At 40.6% G+C, this 21,008-nt stretch overlaps 2 protein-coding genes across 4 annotated transcripts; both read right to left on the bottom strand.

Moving 5' to 3' along the window:
* Positions 1–950: 950 nt before the first annotated feature.
* LOC111866220 (keratin-associated protein 19-2-like) lies at positions 951–4,993 on the bottom strand. Of its 3 annotated transcripts, none has more exons than XM_033752169.1 (4): positions 4,935–4,993; positions 3,056–3,155; positions 1,302–1,529; positions 951–1,247 (listed from the first exon to the last, which is right to left on the bottom strand). In XM_033752169.1, the coding sequence occupies exons 1-4, from the start codon at positions 4,947–4,949 to the stop codon at positions 1,063–1,065; spliced, it is 528 nt and encodes a 175-aa protein (XP_033608060.1). In that variant the 5' UTR covers positions 4,950–4,993; the 3' UTR covers positions 951–1,062. The 3 variants fall into 3 exon arrangements, with proteins under 3 accessions (XP_033608060.1, XP_033608061.1, XP_023710733.1); XM_033752170.1 differs by having other exon boundaries at positions 1,320–1,529; XM_023854965.2 differs by having other exon boundaries at positions 951–1,529.
* Positions 4,994–9,282: 4,289 nt separating this feature from the next.
* Positions 9,283–20,784, bottom strand: LOC111866216 (keratin-associated protein 19-2-like). The gene is made up of 3 exons (XM_023854959.2): positions 20,713–20,784; positions 11,038–11,158; positions 9,283–10,507 (listed from the first exon to the last, which is right to left on the bottom strand). Exons 1-3 carry the CDS (start codon positions 20,773–20,775, stop codon positions 10,089–10,091), a joined length of 603 nt encoding a protein of 200 aa, XP_023710727.1. The 5' UTR covers positions 20,776–20,784; the 3' UTR covers positions 9,283–10,088.
* Between the last annotated feature and the right edge of the window lie 224 nt (positions 20,785–21,008).

Genomic DNA, 21,008 nt, shown 5'->3' with positions numbered 1-21,008 from the left:
TTATAATAGTACAATGAGTTTCAGTAAGAGACTTGGACTGGTGTATATGAAAATGTACTGCTTACGTAATTTTTAAGTTAGCTCTCACGTTGCTAAGTGCCTTTCACCTTTTGATGAATGATTAAGCGAGACTAATTAAGCCAATTCATATGCAGTCACATTTACATTTAAATTGAAAACTAAATGATTGCTTTTATAAATACATGAAAAGTATGTAAATATCCTAGCGATGTCTTTGACTAAATTCCTTGCAGTATCAAGATTTCAGTTTTTTTATATGAAAGTTGTGGATTCAACAGAGAAGAAAAAAAATGTAATTGAGAAGGGCATAACAGTAATCAGTNAGTATGTAAATATCCTAGCGATGTCTTTGACTAAATTCCTTGCAGTGTCAAGATTTCAGTTTTTTTTATATGACCGTTGTGGATTCAACAGAGAAGAAAGAAAATGAAATTGAGAAGGGCATAACGGTAATCAACCCTCTTACTGGTTTTGCTACCTTTTCCGCCACTCTTGACTCTGTTGTACTTAAAGGTGTACGATCATAGATGGCAGCACAGTACGCATGACGCCACATTGATAAAAAACAGCACTTACAACACGCCTAAATACAAGTAATCCGTAGAAGTTAGACACGTAATCTGAAGTGTTTAGTTATATAAAGCAAAGAGAGATGAATGGCGGGCCAGTGTGTGGTGCTGCCAAGTAGCCAGAACGCACCATTGATGTATATGGTGGCCATTATATGCAGGGCAACTTCAGGTGGAAGGTATGGCAACAGTGTCTGACGGTGCGGCAATCCGCCACTCGGCCGTCATCGTATTTGGTTTACACAGTACTCTAGCCTTTGTTGCTAGAATTGGCGGCTGAGGCTTGTACTAATCACATATAGAAGGACTTGGGAGGAAGTATAGGAGGGGGAGGAAGTAGAGAAACAGTGATGCCAAATGTAGCTTTGCGGAACTTAGGTTTTTACTGAATGCGAATTATTTTATTAAATGTGTCTGTACTCGTCTTGTCCTCTAATTCTCTCGGCAGATATTACAGTTGCGTCATACTTTTCTAGCCATAGAAACCACGGCGACCGTAATAACCACCATAACCACCATAACCTCCGTAACCTCCCAAATTCCCATAGCCACCGTAACCCGAGTAGATTCCAGGAACTCCTGAACCACCATAACCTCCCAAATTTCCATATCCACCGTAACCCGAGTAGGTTCCAGGAACTCCTGAACCACCATAACCTCCAAAATTCCCATAGCCACCATAACCCGAGTAGATTCCAGGAACTCCTGAACCACCATAACCTCCATAACCACCATAACCACCATAACCACCATAACCCGGATACGTTCCTCCATAGCCTAATCCACCGTAACCTAAGTTGCTGTATCCTAGTCCTGAAATCCCAACGCCGTTAGGAAGTCCATAAGTTCCTCCGTAGTTAGTACCGAGGCCGGTATAATACCCAGGGTTTCTTCCATATTCGCCATTATACACGTCGTTCAAATCTTCATTGCCCGACCCTGCAATAAAAAGCGAGGAAAATATACATAGCGAATGCCTGGGGATTTGAATATATAGTGATTCCAAATTATTGTCGGGTTTTCCATGGATTATAAAAGGAAACCCCGACAATAATGTAGAATCACTCTGTATAATTACTGCTAACAAACGTTTTAAAAATGTGTTAACATATTACAATTTCGCTAATTCATTAAATTAAAGATATGGTATAGAATTCAAATGACAGGAAATTAAAAATATTATAAATATTGCGTCATACCTTCATAGTATGCGTGTTATATTTATCGTTTGGTTCCGTCAACATATTGTGGCGTATAGACCCGTTTCAAGGCAGCGACCGTGAGACAAACAAAGAAACAACATTCGCTGCTATACAACATATTTCAATAAACAACAATATACGGTCTCTGCTAGGAAACGGTTCGGTAAACACGTTCCTGCTGCAACACACGAATGCAACAATTACGCAGTCCTTGTTTAGATGTTATAACCGGTACTGTTTGGAACAAGGAGTTCAGAGCTCAGTTGAAAGTCAGGCTGTGAAGACAAGACTTTATGTGTGCTGTAGTTACAGTGATATTTGGAGTGTGTAATTCTGTGAGACTGTTATCGTTACGTGTGGTTACGATCCGTAAGTGGGGCAAGCGGTAGTGTAGTTGGTTGATGCACTATGCTACAAGCCGGAAGGTTGCGGGTTCTATTCCCGATGAAGTTAGTGGTTTTCTTTTCAGTTAACCTAATCCTTCCAGCTGCACTTTAGTCCTGGGGTCGACTCAGTCTCTAACAGAAATCTTCCTGGGGGTAAAGGCCGGCCAGCGCATACGGCTTGAAACCTCACCGTCGTCTGTGAGTCCATGTCTAGAAAATGTGTGAGCCTCGACATATCACAACTATATCGGCCTCCACTGCCTGTTACAGGGATAGTTTTACCTGTTTTTATCTTTTTTTTCGATCCGTAAGAGTTCAACAAATCCAATATCTAATCCAAAACCCGTCGAGAGTCACTGACAGTATTCTGTGTGTAGATACACCATGCATTAAAAATTCATAACACATTCCGTGTTAAATGTCTGACACACATATGTACACATATGTAAGCATTGGCCAATATAAGGAAAAGAGTAGATAATCAAAGATGCATGTACAACAGGTTACGATGGCTCAATGTATGAAACATATTATAAGTCCTTAACTTATAATACAGTATATCTATACATATGTTGTGCTACTGGAAAAAATTAAGGAAATAAAAATAAAATTAGGCAGTTAGGGAGAAGGATTGGAGATAAATTAGTTTGCATTCTGAGATATGTTGAACAAAATTGTCATGAATAAATAAGAGTTGAAAATCGCCTGAAGATGGCAGTAGGTGCTGATACTTGTAATTACCGTACTCTGTTATATAGTATCTGCGCATAAAAATAAAAATGATAAATTTAAACTTAATGAAATACTCGTAGAAACAATTTTGCAGGTTTCAGACGATGTTTCACGAACTCTGAGGAATAGTTCTGACGTTATTTACCTGAAGCTTGTGTCTCCAGTTCTTCAGGTTTCCTTCCGTTCTGCAGATCTTCTCCGTGAATTCTTGATCCAAGTGTCGCAAGGATCACTAAAGCGATCGCCTGAAACAGAATGCAAAATTTATGAAGGAGAATTGCCACTATATTATTAGTTAGCTATCCCCGTAACAGGCAGTGGAGGCCCACAGGGTTGTGAGACGTCGAGGCTTCAACATTTTCTAGACAATCGGCTTACACAGATGTCGGTGAAGGTGTCAGCCTTAAGCGCCGGCCGCCCTTTACACCCCAGGAAGATTCCTGGTACTCATTTCTGTTAGAAGCTGAGTCGACCCAAGGGCCATAGTGCGACCTGAATGATTAATTAAATTGAAAAAAAAATGACCTCGTCGGGAATCGAACCCGCGACCTTCCGGCTTGTAGCATAGTGCTTAACTACGAGTAATTACGCTACCCCATGCCCCACAATATTATTATAAATGATAAGATTTCTTTCCATCTTTGTCCTTAAGGGCTCGAACCCTTTGTCCAGTTCAAATTCAGAACTAATTTTGAAACCATAACTACGTACGTATCTCACTGGTTTAACTACAAGGCGGACTGTCAGAGGAACTGACTCTGCAAAGGACAAAAACAAAAACAAAAGAAGTACATATAGGCGTGCCTCAAGCAGCAATGAATTCCACAACCCCTTTGTTCCTGCGGTCCCGAAACGTATGAGTTAATATACCACGTGGTCATGTGATCAGTAAATCATGATTTTGATATTAGTTGCCAATTTCAACCTGCGAGCTGTTTCATGGACAGTGTGTAATGGAATATTAACATTATCTTTTAATCTTCAAACACAGTGGACCGCTTATTATCCATACCAATTAGTGAGAAATGTGGTTAGGGTAAAACAAATTTGGTTAATTTGATTAGATCCTTATCCACGGGAAAAAATATTATAAGACTATTATAATGTGCTCTACTGTTATAACAATCAAACGCTTTCCTAATTAAAAATATCTTTACTGCATATAACACTAAAATATGATTTAATCAGAGGTTACTATATATATATCGAAGATATGCGTTCGAATATCTATCGACCATCCTGACTGCGGTTTTCGTGGTTTTCTTCTGTCCCTCCCATTGCGAAATCACCGTTTCTTATATATGTTTTCGTACTATAAACTTTCCTTGCCTTTCTCTCGATATTCCCTTCGAGTCCTTCATGTTAACGAATGATGATTTTACTTCGACATTTAGAGATATCTCCCACGAGTAGCACGCACAAATTTTCAATCATAACCATCTCCTTTGTATAATATACAACACTTCACATATAAAGAAAGCAGTCTTCTGGGATTTGGCACCGTGTATATGTGGTGTTAACCGACGTTTCGGAGGAACGTATCGCCTGCATCTTCAGGGTAGAAGCTTTTACCGGTTCTCATGGTCTCTTCGCTTGCAGATTTCTTATATTTTTTCTTCTACCCTGAAGATGGAGGNACGTGGTCAGCGCAACGGATCCCCACGGCCGTTAAACTCGGTTTTCTAAACCGGAGCTGCTACTTTTCCATTCAAGGAGCTCCTCAGTTATCTTCACGAGACTGAGTGAACCCAGTTCCAGACCAGCTACTGCTCAGAAAATCTTGTAGCGGCGGGAATCGAACCCGGGACCTCTGGATCTGTACCCAGGAACTCTGACCACTAAACCACAGAGGCGGCCTTTTTTTACCTTACGAACTAAGACTTAGAAGACGATGGCGGAGTATATTCTCTGAGACAGAACAGGCTAATAAAAGCCTACCTTGAAGCAGATGATGATGATGATGATGATGATGATGATGATGATGATGATGATGATATAGGAAACTGAATTAATATTGTTCTTACCACTCTCCGAGACATGCTTCATGAGACGCGGTTCTCCTGTCTGCGCAGCCACTCCTGACTGGCATTGTTCTTGTATTCACATATATATAAGGCATATTCAAGGACCAAACAGAAGACTTTCGTACCATGACTACAAAGGAAACTCTGTGTAATTTCGTACTGCGTGTTTCCTGTCACAACTTTGACCCAGAGAACAGAAACACAGTCTACAATGTTTCTTAATTAGACACTTGGGGATAATTCAGTTGCTCTGAGCACGCATGCGGTCGGATCTGTGTTACATTTATGAAGTTGTGAGTTCAGAAACTGGGTGAAGGTTAAAGACAAGTAGCTTACCTTTATGGAATGTTATGTAATTTATAGTTCAACATATTCACATGTTTGAGAACGACAGTAACAAGTCAAATCTTGATTCAGGAGAAAATTAAAGGGAGATTGAATTCGGGATATGCTTACTGCCATTTAGTCCGGAACATTTGTCTTCTCGTCTGCTGTCCAAAAACATAAAAATTAGAATATACAAAACTATAATTTTGCCTGTGGTTCTGTAGGGTGCGAAACAAGATCTCTGATATTAAGGGAGGAACATAGACTGAGGGTGTTGGAGAACAGGGTGTTGAGGAGAATATTTGGATCGAAGAGGGATGAAGTGATGGGGGGTTGGATAAAACTGCATAATGAAGATCTTCATAACGGTTACTCATCGCCAAACTTAATTAGAATTGTCAAGTCAGGGAGGATGAGATTGGCAGGAAATTAGCACGAATGGGGGCGAAGAAGAATACATATAGGATATTGGTGGGAAAGCCAGAAGAGATGAGACCACTGGGAAGACCAAGGCGTAGGTGAGTGGACAATGTTAAAATCGATCTTAGAGGGATAGACTGGGGTGGTATGAACTAGATTTATCCTTCTCAGGATAGGGGCAGTGGAGGACTCTTGTGTACACGGTAAATAGTCTTCGAGCTCCGTTAAATTCTGGAAAGTTCTTGAGTGGCTACACAATTGGTGGCTTCTTAAGAAGGACTCAGCTCCATGAAGTTAGTTTAGCTAGTTTATACACGTATGTTAAATGTATAGTTGAATCCTCTTGTGTTAGAGTACAGGCCTGTAAGTTAAGGTAAAGTTAGCCATGTGCTCGACCAATTAAGCACCACGCTATGAAGGCGTATGGGGGAGTGGATATTTGGTTCCACGTTTTCTTGACCACGGCACTAGTTGGAGGTGAGTCGTCAGCTTCACGCACCATCAGCTTTACCCCAGGTGACAGATCCCTGGGTACATATAGGATAGGAGGCTGGGTGGGTCCCGGAGGGGGTCTGGACGATGTGGAGAAAAGATAAATCTTGACCCTACCGGGACTCGAACTCCGACCTCTCGGTCATCCAGTCTGTGGAGCTGAAACTTGTCTGATTTAAATTAATTGATATTTTCGACATTATCTATCGCCATGGTTTTTATTTAGAACAAAGTTTCGGAGACTAAATCTGTCTGCCCTCTCAGGTAGAAGCCAACTCGTTTGGGCTCAAGCTGCCCTTAAAATCGCGCATGGCTAAGAGCACAATGTCTCATGTATGTGGAGTTGTGTAATGTTTGTCTTAACTCCCACTGATGGTTTGTGTTATGTTTGTTTTTATGTCCTCCCTTGTGTTGGTTATGGTGTCCGAAGATAGGGGCTAGCTCTATCGATTGGGCTCAATTGAGTACGCTTTTTACCTGAGGATGGAGACAGACTTCAGGCTCCGGAACATTTGTTTTTAGATAAAAATTAGGACGATGCATAAAGTCAAAAAGTCAATAATTTTATGTATTAGCCTAATCAATGAGACCACTATGAAGAGGCAGTCATTGGAGCAAAATAATATTAAAGTGGTTTTTAGAGGAATAAGCTGGGAGTTTATGAACTGGATTTGTCTGAGAAGAATGCCGTCTTCTGAGATGTGGCACCGTGTTGATCTTGTGTGAGCCGACGTTTCGGAGGAACATATTGCCTCCATCTTGAGGGTAGAAAAATCCGTGAGCGATGAACCAGAATGAGCAGGCGTCAGTCTGCAGCCACATGCTCACGCTGGTTCCACATTTGCGGATTTTTCTGCCCTGAAAATGGAGACGATACGTTCTTCCGAAACGTCGGTTAGCACAATATCTACATGGCGTCACATCCCAGAAGACGACATTCTTCATAGTGACGGCCGTGAAAACCTCAAATCTTACATGGATTTGTCTGGTTCAGGAAAGAACCCATTGGGGTTATATAGGATTCTGTTAATTTACAGAGCAGCTGAGCAACTGCTAGCTGTATAGTCAGTTACGTATGTCACTAGCAGGATGATGTAGCAAGTCATTCTCCGAGACTTATATTTGGGATGTGATGATAAGCCTGAAGGAAAATAGAAGAGAAATGTAGAAAGGGACACGTCCAGCTAAACAAAAGACAACAGGAAATAGAAAAGCCAAGAAGGGAAAAAGTAGGCGGACCAAAAGTAAATAAATGATAGATGCCCAAGAAGGATGTTGAATTTATACCGGCGGAGAAGAGGAAGCGTTGTTGTTTCAGGAGAAACTCGAAAAAGTATGTGGATAAAGACGTGATATCAAGAGGACTGTTAAAGGAAGATAGGAATGGTAGAATGCGACATCAAAAGTAAATCCTATTATATAAATCGTCCTCATCCCAAGTGAATTTCAGCGAACAGCTTAGTTTTGCAGTATGGCTCCTAGCTTGGGCCGCGCCATAGCTCAAGCGGTTAGTCGCTGGCTTCCCACAGCGGCGGCCCGGCTTCGATCCCGGGTCTGGTCAATTGGGATTTGTGGTGGACAAAGTGGCGCTGGGGCAGGTTTTCTCCGAGTACTTCGGTTTCCCCTGCCAATCTCCATTCCACCAATTGCTCCACAATCACCCTCACCTATCATATGGGACTGGTACAATCGGCCAGAAGTGGCCGCAGTACAAGGGACTTAGCCCAACCCCACTAGCAATAAAAGAAATGGCTCCTAGCTGTGTTTTTGACGGTTACTATATTAGAGTAACAGACGGAATATTGGTTATGTTGAGGATTCCCATGAAGTTTCGGAAGACGAAAATTGGAGTAGTACTTAGAAATGTACGAAATTGTTCTGACTCCGTGAGCCTTCTGTACCCATCACTTCTCTTCCATTTTGGGGAGGAGGCTTGTTGCGACGCTCTCAGTGGCTACACTCAACAGAATTGGATGATAGTGGAATTTATAAGGAGTATTCATGTCCTAATCGAGATATTGACACGGAATTTGTCTCTGCGGACTGAGGAAGACCACAGAAGCCTTGAGGCGAGGTAACTAGTGTCGCGGCCGAGATTCGAACGGAGCACCTCTCGACTAGAGTTAAGAGTGTTACTTGTAGACCAGCTGTTCGGTTCTTCTTTCATAAAAAAGCAGTCGGTCCCTGTGTTCTTTCTTCCGTAAGCATGCTCGTTGAAGTGGATACACTGCTTACGTAACTCGTGATGTCATCAAGCTGAATGAGCTGAGCGGGACGTCTAACACGCATGGAGTAATGATAAATGCATACAAAGTTTTGGTTGGAAATCTGAAAGGGAGATACTAATTAGGAGAGTCATAAGTACATGAGAGGGTAATAGTTTTATGGATAAAAGAATACTCTAATGGTACAGAAAGAAAATCTCTTTTGTAAGATCTGAGGTTTTTACGGCGGTGACTATGAAGAAAGAGTCTTCTGGGATGTGGCACCGTGTAGATGTGGTGTTAACCGACGTTTCGGAGGAACGTATCGCCTCCATCTTCAGGGTTGAAAGAAAAATAAGAAATCTGCAAGCAAAGCGACCGTGAGAACCGGTACACGCAGACAGTGCCACATCCCAGAAGACTGCTTTCTTCAAAATCTCTTTTCTATGCAAGGACTCTAATCCTAGTTCCTCAGTCATCCATTAAGTAGACCAGTCATCTTCTGAACTGAGATTTAGATTCAAGCCCATGGTCTCTCAAGACTGTTAACTGCGTATGCTGGAAGTAGTTTTATCTGAAAGTGTGGGGGTTTTCTGAAAGTGAAGAGGTGCATCGTTTCAATACTGAAAAAGTATTTAGAATCGCAAGTCACACTTCTCAACTCTCTGTACTGCAGCACGTCACACTTATCAACTCTCTGTACTGCAGCACGTCACACTTCTCAACTCTCTGTACTGCAGCACGTCGCACTTATCAACTCTCGTACTGCAGCACGTCACACTTATCAACTCTCGTACTGCAGCACGTCGCATTTCTCAACTCCCTGTACTCCAGCACATCCCAGTCTTGTGCAGAATTATACAACGTCATTATGTATTATATATAAGATTTAATATTTCATTTAATATAAATACATTCTTAGGTTACAAAATTGCAGTTAATTGCATTTATGGATGCAGATACATGAAATTAAAACTTAACTTGTATATTTCTACAGAGCTAGGTGTTCTTCACACACGTATTGATTGAGACAGAATACAGGTCTTGGATTACAATGATATGATATCCAGAAATAAAACAAATATTTCTTTAATTCTGTGAAATAATTAACATTTTGGATATAAGGTTAAAGTATTTCTTTTTGATTCATATTGCTCTAGTTTTGTATGGACGTATCCAGTATTTTAATTTAACTGTCTTCGAACCTTGTAGAAGTAACTTTTGTTTCAGTCGATATCATCCCAAATAAAAGAGACATTTCGTCTAATTAAATGAAGAGCTTAGACTATTTTTAATACAATAATATCTTGTTAACCTCTGTCTAAAGTATCTTTGAGAGAATACAGAAGATTGTGAGAGAAATTTCTCTGTGTTCTATGAAACCTCCCTTGTGGAGGTCATAGTAATCATTGTTTGAAGGTTGGATAATATAATACAGATCTTCACGAAGGCAGTAACGTAGCCATATGTGTAAAGTAAGATGTTGGAAGTGGTATCCTCCTCAGAGGCATTGTAAACACAGTTTGCGGTTTGTCAGCTTGCAGAGCGAACCCTCGGAAGACCTTACATTTATACTGACAGAACTTTCAGCATTATCTTTCAATATGTCTGCTACTTCAGCTCTCTCTCTCTCAAATTACCAATACTCACTTACGGAACTACTGTTTCTTAGATAACAGTCACGTGAACTCATTACTTCAAGGCAGGCATTTCATTTGCGATGCTTTAGACTGAAGGGTATGTAGGACCCTGTGTAAGCACCATAGTTCCCATAGCCAGTACCATAACCTCCGACTCCACTTCCTAGTCCATCATAACTTTTGTACTTACTGCCGTAATTACCATAGCCTCCGTATCCCGTATTTCCATAACTTCCATAACCACCATATCCTGAATCACCATACCCACCATATCCGCCGCCGGTCAGACCATATCCACTGCTGAGGCCACCATAACCTCCACCATATCCACTGCTGCCATAATATCCGGGTCCATATCCCAAACCAGAACCGCCATAACCACCATAACCACCATAACCACCATAACCGCCATAACCGCCATAGCCTCGTCCCATACCAGCAAATCCAGCGAATTTATCGTACAGCGTGTTGCCCAGCCCGAATCCAAAAACTGTAAACAAGAACATTAAGCGCTACTTCAAGACATGTCTTGCTTTGCTCACTGAATTCTGCGATGCAGAGCATGTGCATGTATTGATGTGCCCATAAAGGAACTTATATTACTAAGAACATCTTTAATGTACAGTTGCAATATATCGATTGGAAAGATTGAAGTTTCAGCTGGACTCCTGGTTTGCAGCAGATGAACTTCGCGTTCCAGCTGCTAGGTAAGCTACATTCTTCAGTATCGCAAAATGGCGTTCAGGTCAGAAAAATAATATCGTGTCTAAGAAACGAAAATCTGTTGTGACAGTGCAACAGATTCCGCTCACCTCACTGTAGTCCATCACTGACCGTCTGGGGCGACAGTGTCGGCTACGTTACAAGTCCGAAAACGTGAGGTGAAATTGATGCTTGGAGTGTGCGCCCTTCCCGCCTGACCGGCCGAACGATTTGAGGCCTATTCCCGGATAAGCTATTTATACACGTATTATTTGCAAACAGCACAGCACCTTTTTGTGATATGAAAATGCTACTTACGTCTGCTGCTTGCTTCAGGATTCAAGTCTTCTTTAGTGTTATCGTCGGCGGTTTCGACAGACGCCTTTTCCTCGGCTAAGGTAAATGCCAAAGCACATACCAACAGCATGAAACCACGCATCTGTAACAAAACAAAACAAACTCTGTAGCTTGAGTCCGCAACTATACCGGCCGAGCGACCGCCGCTCGTTGGCGAAGTTAGTGCCAAATTTAGCAAATAGGGGATGTCGCGCAGTCAGCGCAATTAATCCCCACGGCCATTAATTCCGGTTTTGTAGGCTATTTTCTTGAAACAGCTCAATTATCCTCAGGAGGCAGAGTGAACCCCATTCCAAACCAACTACTTCTCAGAAAATCTGATAGTGCAGGGAATCGAACCCGGGATCTCAGGATCTGTAGCCAGGAACTATGACCACTATACAATATTTTGGTTAGGAACAGCACATAATCCTTAGTTAATGAGAGCACTGATTGCTTGTAATATTGTTATTATTATCAGCTGTGAACTGATAAAATTTATATAGAACACAGGACTGATAAAACGTAACGTATGGTCTATTCGATACGTCACTTCGCATTTGACAGTGAACTGTCGTATAAGAAAGCCTGCAGGCATAGTCATCGGAAAACAGTCCACAATTAAATACTACGCACCGGCCGCTTAGCTCTTTGAAGCATGAATTTAACTTAAATAGTACATAAAAATTTAGTTCTTACCTTGCAATAAAGAGAGAGCGTCCCAATTATAAAGAACGGGTTAATGCAGTTTAGAGAAATAACAGCTGTTTATTGTGAGAATTGTACCGGAACAAAAATAAACTTTGTGCGCAAAATAATTGCCTCTTAATGTTAAAGTATTTTGGACGTATTGTAACTACTGTGCTTATATGGTTAAAGCAGGAGCGAGTTAATAATGATGATTCGGTTAGGATCGAAGAAAGAAAGATATTCCGAAATTAGAGGGAAACTTTCGGAGAGAATTAATCGTGTATATTCGGGGACTTTATCTGTGTATTCTAATTCTTGAATATTAGAACATCATACGAGTAGATTGAGTAGCACTCTATAAAGTTTTCTTTTCATTGGCGCTACAGCCCTCACTTGGGCCTAGGGCTACCTCCATGAAACTCTCCGTTTCACTTCGGTTTTAATAGATATTAGACATACGGTAGGACTCCTTGGGCTGGTGATCAGCTCGTCGCAAGGCCTCTAGCCACAGAAAAACGCACACAAACATCCATGCCCTCAGTGGGATTCGAACCCACGATCCCGGCTTCCGAGCGAGCGAAGACAGTGCATGCCTTAGACCGCTCGGCTACCGTGACCGGCCTCCATAAAGTTTATCTGCCTTAATTTCGTCATGAATGTTATAAATAGACTTCCGCAATTTCTGATATTCGGCAAATTTATTTTGTTGTGATTTCTCCCTTCATTCTGATGATCGGACAAGAATTTATATGAAGTATTAGTTTTCTCTGTATTTATTTCTAGATTAAATTTCTTATTGATATCTTTTTATCTCTTTCCATGAGTGTCTTTGTTTTTTATCTTTATATTTGTTTCCAAAAGATTACAAGGCATCATTTTCTAAATCCAGTATTTAATGCATTCCATTCAGTTTGATCTCCCCCTGGTCGTCTTTATCTGTTCTCATTTGTCATTTACTCTTGCACTTCAGATAAATAGTTTGGTAAAAAAGTAAAAATATTCCTGTAACAGGCCGTGGAGGCCCATAGGGTTGTGAGAGGTCGAGGCTCCCACACTTTCTAGACAGTCGGCTCTCAGATGGCGGTAAGGCTATTAGCCTTACGCTTCGGCCGCCCTTTACCCCCAGTAAGATTTCTGGCATTCGTTTCTGTCAGAGGCTATGTCGACCCCAGGGCTGGAAGGATTAGGTAAATTGGAAAAAAAATCCACCCCATCGGGTCTCGAACCCGCGACCTTCCGGCTAGTAGCGTAGTGCCTCAACCAACTACGCTACCGCGTTCCCACAATAATATGGTAGAAATCCGAGAAAGCATTAAGTGCTGGACCACGACTAAGAATAGCTGCCACACAATACTCCTCGTTGCTTTCCGCAGCAAGTGATTTTGCTGACCATGAGTTCAGTTATTGCTGATTATCAAGTGGCCCCAGTGTGTCCACGTGATAAAGATGACTTACTCTTGCAATGCTAAACAGTTGTTTACTAGTCTTATGCCTTCTCATTGTTGTTCATTTTTCAACGTATTCTCTATAAGCTTATGACCAGTGAAGTAGGTACTAGAATTACCCAGTGATCGCATTAAAAAATACATATAAAAAATTTAAAGCAAAATCAGGTGGAATTTACCACCCAAGTAAAGAAAAATACAATCTATACATGTAGACTTGAAATATATGGGACATAAAACCCATTAGCATTAAACACAAGTTACAATATAACGCACGTCTCCATACTGTAACGTTATATGAGACTAGCTTTTAGGGGACCCGTACTTCAGATGGTTTAATTTTCTACACGTAGGAACTGTGAAGTTTTCTTTTAATAAATTATGATTCCTGATGATGAGAGTGTTGTTAGCCCGAAACATATAAAGCACAACCTGCTCATGCAAGATGGCCGTTTGTATCTGGCTTTATGCAGACAGTGCGTCGGGAAGAGGAGGCGGGATAGCTCAGTCAGAATAGCGACTGGTCACGGGTTAGACGGCAGAGATTTTTCTATCCTCCATGGCGTCCAAACCGGTTCTGTGACTCACAAAGCCTCCTATCCAAGTGGTACCAGTGGTAAAGCGGCCGAGGCGTCAAGCTAACTCTTCATCACGAACTAGTGCCGAGGTCAAGAATACCTTGATCCATACATCCATTCCCCCATACGTTTTCATCCCTAGTCTTTAATTTTTAGGCACAGGGACAAATTTGTCTTTAATATATCGGGAAATGAAAGTTATGAAATTGAAATGGAAATGTTTATGTGAATGTCTAGTCGTGATTGTACTCCTGTATTGTCGATTTCCATTTCTACACGTGATAGTCGCTAACCCATAATTTTACTCACTCACCTTTTCTGTGTGCGTGTGTGTAAATTTGTCTCTTGGGCAAAGATGTCGAACATAGATTGAGAACATTGTATTTGAAGGGTTCACAGCCGTGACTATGAAGAATTCTATATTCTGGGTTGTGACGCCGTGTAGCCCGGTAGAAGTTCAGCGAATTGTCTGATGAAAGTCCTACACAATTCTTTTTGTGTCTTGCTTATTTCTTGTTGTTTATTTGGTTTATTCTTCTAGTCCGAAATACATGCACTACATTTCTCTAAAACGTCGGTGAGTATTTACCGGACTTCATGGGGGACATTTCATAGAAGTTGGTGCTCCTCATTTTATGACTAAATCTTCAAATAAGCCACGGCGTAAACCTATCTAAGCCACTTTACTTATTATATTGTTTGTGACAGCGTCAGTTCTGTATATCTCGTAGAAGAATGATGTAATCTTTATCCATTATGAAAAATCAGTTTAAGTAGCAATGAAATATTTTTCAGAAACTAACATAAACTCATAAATTTCTTTATTAAAATCCATCACAACACAACAACAAAGCAGTTGATATTTAACTGTATTTTGCTACATGTTTGGGCTTTTTAGAAAACCATCATCAGGCAAATACACAATTAACCTGTTCTTACGCTATTGAAGTGCATACACAGCTTAAGAACACGTTAATTGTGTATTTGTCTGATGACGGCTTTCTACAAATCCGAAACATGTAGCAAAATAGTGTTAAAGGTCGACTGTTTTGTTGTTGTGCTGTGACGGATTTTAATAAAGGAATGAGTATATTGAACACAACAAGGATGCATCCCTTTAAAAAAACACAAAAAAATCAGATTTGAAAACACTGAGTATCCAGCTTTCCACCTCATCGTGACTCGAACCCTCAATCTTCTAGCTTGTAACATAGTGTCTCAACCTACTACACTACCGAGAGACGAAGTAGCAGGAGGTTGGAGAAAACTGCATAATGAGGAGCTCCATAATTTGTAGAATAATTAGAATGATTACGTCAAGGAGGATGAGATGGGCAGGGCATGTAGCACGAAGTGGGGAGACGAGGAATGCATATAGAATATTGGTGGAAAAGCCAGAAGGAAAGAGACCACTGGGAAGGCCATGAAATGGTGGTGGTGAATAATATTAAAATGGATCTTAGAGAGATAGAATGGGATAGTATGGATTGGATTGATCTGGCTGAGGATAGGGACCAGTGGAAGGCTCTTGTGAACATAGTAATCAACTTTCGGGTTCCATAAAATGCTCGGAAGTTCTTGAGTAGCTGCGCAATTGGCGGCTCCTCAAGAAGGGCTCGGCTCCGTGAGTGAGTATCCAGTTCTCTCTTCCCCCCACCATTTATAAAAGACTGGGAGGGCGTGCTAAAAAGAATAAAGCCTCAATTTTTTCTCATATTCACAGTCTTCGCTCTATTTACGTTGTTTTATAGAAACTGTGCTTGTAACATAAACTTAAGGAGTACTGAGGCGTGCAAAAGTCCAATGTTCAGTGGCCCAACGTGGTGATTAGCAAGGACACTGAGCTCATCAGGGAGCACATACAGTAGAATTAAACGATCCGATAAAACCAAGCTCTCTCTTTCAATGAAAACTGTTCGTGACGCGACAATTCAATACACATTTAGTTATGTCTGTATGTGAAATTGATATCAAGGTTGAAATATTGATGTATTTAGCTTTATGGTGTATCTAAACCAATAGACCGTAATGCAAATATGATTACCACTGCTACATTTAACACACAGAACAGTATCGGTACAGGAAATTTAGATTAATTGATATGTTAGCGTGAGAAATAAAAAATGTGACGTATAATTTTTTGCCAGTCTCTTATCACACTTATGGTACCCATCTATCTCTGGCTCTACAACCTTTTGTTGTACTTCGGCTGATTTTTAAAATTTTTTAATCCTAGACGCATTTGGTAGGAATCCTTTAATGGGGTGTCAGCATGTCCCAACGCTGCTACCTACACACAGAATAAACGCACACAGACATACGTGTCTTGAATGGGATTAGAACCCACTATCTCATCGTTCTAATGAGCGCAGAGTGATCATACCTCAGACCCCGCCGCTATTACGATCCGCAAACTTATGATATGCTTCGGCCCAAATAATTTAAGGCTACAAAATACTTGAATATGTTATAAACTTTCATAAAATGAGGAATATACATAGTATGCATCAAGTTTTATCTACTAGGTCAATTTGTATGTTATACATAGCACTCGTCTTTCGTATAACATTAGGGGTAAAATCCATCTGATCCACTGATCTAATTACTATATAGAGATTCAGTTCGTACTTCACAGGAAACACACCACCTTTTAATATTGTTCGGCGAAACGTTCACTGTTTGTTGTGAGAACCACACTAAACACATGCAGAATTTAGACTTTAAGTGTTAAAGCAGCTGGTACAAATAATAACCATTGGGCTATACAGTATTAATGGTGAGTGTTGTGTGAACATTTCTCGGTTAAAACGTTCACAGTATTTCATGCGTAGTCTGTGATACACGAACAGAATTTCTGTGTAATATTAGCATTGGTTGCCTGTTTGTATAAAAGATAAATTAACTGGAATCTGTAGTTGTGTTAAGTGTGTTATGTAATAATTTACGACTTAATTTGCTTTTCTGTGATTCACTTAAATTTATAGTGTCGCTAGCCCTAGGAAGACATTTTGTGTATTATTTCTGTAGATGTAATTAGGTATTGGTCAAGTGATGTGTGGATGGAAGGTGAAGTGCTGAAAAGCAAATTATTACGTGCTGTAAGCGAGGAGAAGTTGTAATCACTTTGAAGTTCATTGTTATGGTTAGTAGAAAATCTTATGCTTCTTTTTCTATTTGATTTTGATGCTGTTGTATACAATTATGAGTTCCAAATATAATGACTAAAGTGTGCTTCAAAATTATTGTATATTTCCGTTTTCAATGAGTCGGAATAAATATTTAATTTTATTTCAGTCTTGGGAGAGAAGGTTTATATGAAAGAATAACAAAAATTCAATGATAAATTATATTAACACATTGAATTTAAAGTGTATATAACATTTCAACTTCACTAATTAAGCGTTATACCATGAAGGCGTATGGTGGAGTGGATGTATGGATCCACATTTTCTAGACCTCGGCACTAGCTGGAGGTGAGTGGTCAGCTTCACGCCCCTGCCGCTTTACCCCGGGAAAAGAGCCCCCGGTACCCATTCGATAGGAGGCTGGGTGGGCCTCAGAGCAGGTCTGGACGACATGAAGAAGAGAAATTCTGACCCTACCGGGACCTGAACTCCGACCTCTCGATCGTCCAACCCGTAGGCAGTCGTTATACCGACTGCGCTACGCCCCATGTATTGATTTTGATATTTACAGTATTTAATTAATGAAGATTATACAACGTTTCTAACTGGTTTCGATTTCTGAGAAAAATTTCGTACAACTGCAAATTTTTAGCATTAAGAATGGTGGTAAAACCATGCTGGGTTAGATGTTTTCATGACAGATGTTATAAAGAGTACGACCTTCGAGCTTGTAACGTTATATAGTTCAAAAACCCCGACGTTTCATAGAAACCTACTGCTTCCATAATCAGGACCGAAAATTAACTCAAGCATGAAATCAAGATAATCAGACTGTTTCCTCAGCTCAGCTTGCCGCCTGTTTCTTCTGATTTATCTTGGTTTACAATTCGAACCTGAAGAGGGACGCAAAATATTCCTCCGAAACGTCGAACTTACTCCGAGTTACACTGTTCTACAACAAAGAACTACGGTCTGTCACACTTGTTTGGAGAGAATTAGAAAAATCGTTAAGAAACGCGGATATTATCAAAAGTTTTCAACTGCAATTCGATTCGCAAGTTTCGGAGTGTGACGTATAATAACTACCGCTACGCTAACCTGTTTAGTTGTTGTCCAGTGATTTTAACAGGCGTGTCTACTACTATTAATTTGTGGCTTTTAGTCCGCAAGTGAACTTTACCGACCGAGCGACCGCCTCTTGTCGGCGAAGTTAGTGCCAACTTTAGCGGATAGAGGGTGTCGCGTGGTCAGCGCAACGAATCCCCACGGCCGTTAATGTCGGTTTTCTAAATCGGATAGGCGTGTCTAACTGCCTCTTTATGTACATATTACGAAGTTTTAAGCCAATTTTAGATTAGCTTACAAGTTTAAACTTGTAAATTCTTTAGAAATTTTTATGTTTTGAAAGCCGTAATCTGAAAGTTAGGCAAATCGAAAAGGGAAAAAGTATTTGTTTTCTTCAGTGTGATTCCGACAGAGGAAATGATTGCTCAGCTTCTAATATTCGCAACAAGGGGCTTAGAATTATGTGTCAGACGGTTTACTCTTCTTAGCGTAGTTTGCGACTTAGAAAGGAAATTTTTCTCTCTATCAAATTAGACCTCACGGCGTGAAGACGGAAGGGGGGAGTGGCGCTATAGCGCAGTCGCTTATAACCTATGCACTAGATGGAGGTGAGTGTTGAGTTTCGCGTCCCGGCCGCTTTACCCCCGGGGATGCAGCTAGCGGTGCTCATTGACTGGGGGACTCGCTGGGCTCCAGAGCCGGTCTCGACTATAGAGAAAGGAAAAATATTGTAACCCTGCCGGGAATTGAACTGCGGTATTTCAGTTTGCATCCTAGTCGCTATACAAGAGAGTGAGGAGAGTGAAAGGGGCAAGACATTCATTTACAAATGCATGGCGGGAAAAAAATGTTNAACCATAAGTGCCTAAGAAAAATACCGTCTTCTGGGATGTGACGCCGTGTAGATCTTGTGTGAACCGACGTTTCGGAGGAACGTATCGCCTCACTCTTCAGTGTAGATTAAGATGGAGGCTACACGTTCCTCCGAAACGTCGGTTCACACAAGATCTACACGGCGTCACATCCCAGAAGACGGTATTTTTCTTAGGCACTTATGGTTACGAAAACAGATTTACAAGAAAATTAACTTCTGAGGCTCGAAAGAGGGAGTTGTAATTTTTTACGTCACTGTTGTATAAATGGAAGAAATAAATTGCTCGATTTGTAACAGCCGCGGATTTCCTGAAAAATGTATTCATAAATATATCATCTGCACCGGATATTGGAAAGAATGGGTAAACATTTACTCTCAACCGACTGCTGCAGAACGGAATGGAATTTTGAACTAACCATAAGGTGTCCCAAAAATATATTTACAAAAACATCCCTTAAACTATGTGACATTTGAAGCCCTTACAGCCATGAACATAAAGATTCCTATCTTCTTGAATATTGACGATTTATTTTTACATGTCTATACCCATTCAGTACTTGATTAAAAAGATCATTTGCCAAATCACCAATTTCTCTAACTCTTGTTACCCACCAACAATTTCGCTTAATAAACACGTATTTTAATGTTTTTGAATAGCTGATACTCATTTTCTCTCTCTGTTTGATTCAAAAAGTCGTTCGTACACTCACACATTTCTCTGATCATTGTTACCCACAGACCTTCTCACTCGGTAAACCTGCGAACATTGTAATCTTCATTGTCACTTAGTTTGATTCACTCATCTCTTAATTCAAGCAGATATTCACCCAATCACCAACGTCTCTGATCAGCATTCACTCAGTGATTTATTTGAACAATCATTCGCCCAGTCATCAATTTCTCTGAATAGTTACCCACTCAACTATTGTTTCAAACAACCATTCGCCCAATCATCAGTTTTTTAAATAGCTTTCATACAGTGATTGACTAACACAACTATTCGCCCCATCACCAGCTTTTCTTAATAGCTTTCACTCAGTGATTGATTCAAACAAGAATTCGGCCCATCACCAGTTTCTCTGAATAACAATCATTCGGTGTTTAATTCAAACAATAATTCGTCAGATCACAAGTTTCTCGGAATAACATTCACATAGTGGTTGATTCAGTCATTCGCCCAATCATCAGTTGGTTTAAATAGCTTTCACACAGTGATTGACTAAAACAACCATTCGTCCATTCACCAGATTTTTCTAAATATCATCCAGTCAGTGATTGATTCAAACAAACCTTTGCCCAATCACCAATTTCTCTGAATAACAATCACACTGTGGTTGATTCAAATAATTATTCCCTGAGTCACCCAGTTCTCTCACTATTGTTATCCACCTTCTCTTTCGCTCGATAAACCTGAAGATGGTTGTTCAGCATTTACTGTATCATTCTTTCAATCAATCAATCAGTCAGTCAGTCAAATAAATTCCTCACGCCAGGCCAGAAGTGTCTGCTTATTCTTTTTCCCCTTGGCACTACAGCCCCAGTGGGCCTAGGCCTACCTCCATGAACTTCTCTGTTCACTTCGGTTTTTCTAGATCTTACACATTCGGTAGGACTCCTTGGGCGGGTGATCAGCTCGTCGCAAGGCCTCTACCTGTACACAAACACAGAAAAACGCACACATACAAACTAAACATCCATGCCCTGAGTGGGATTCGAACCCAAGATCCCGGTTTCCAAGCGAGCGAAGACAGTACACGCCTTAGACCGCTCGGCTACCGTGACCGGCCGGTCTGCTTATAGCACATTAATATATTACATTAGAAACGAGAGTTAGTATTCGCGTTATAGAACTCTGCTAGCCAGTGGCATGCGTGTCCTACCTGACTGCGAGCGTCCATGTTCCCTCTTTTCTTGCAACTGCTCAGGATTTCTGAGGGCCACATCTTTTTATATCCAAGGGGATTCCCTTGTCAAATGTCGTAATAATTACATACTGGTACCCACTCATACTACAAACAATATATACACAAGAAACAATTTCAAGACCATGTCTATGAGAAAGAAAATAGATAACAAAAGAAAATAATTATCATTTCCGGCCATATACTCTTTTCACTTTCTAAGCATACTTCCAGGGTAAACGTTTTGTTTAAAGAGCGGTTTAAAAAGCGTAACG

Source organism: Cryptotermes secundus, unplaced genomic scaffold (genome assembly GCF_002891405.2).
Source record: "Cryptotermes secundus unplaced genomic scaffold, Csec_1.0 scaffold682, whole genome shotgun sequence".
Lineage (NCBI taxonomy): Eukaryota > Metazoa > Arthropoda > Insecta > Blattodea > Kalotermitidae > Cryptotermes > Cryptotermes secundus.
Note: the sequence above shows the minus strand (reverse complement) of the source record. Positions and strands in the feature narration are given on the sequence as shown.

Bases quoted from the DNA above. Each gene is read 5' to 3' on its own strand.
- LOC111866220 (XM_023854965.2), bottom strand. The intron at 1,530-3,055 runs GTAAATAACGTC...TTTTTATTGCAG, and splicing joins ACTGGAGACACAAGCTTCAG to GGTCGGGCAATGAAGATTTG.
- LOC111866216 (XM_023854959.2), bottom strand. From the start codon at position 20,775: ATGTGGCCCTCAGAAATCCTGAGCAGTTGCAAGAAAAGAGGGAACATG. The intron at 11,159-20,712 runs GTAGGACACGCA...GTTTTGTTACAG, and splicing joins ACATGGACGCTCGCAGTCAG to ATGCGTGGTTTCATGCTGTT. The intron at 10,508-11,037 runs GTAAGTAGCATT...TCTTGTTTACAG, and splicing joins TCCTGAAGCAAGCAGCAGAC to TTTTTGGATTCGGGCTGGGC.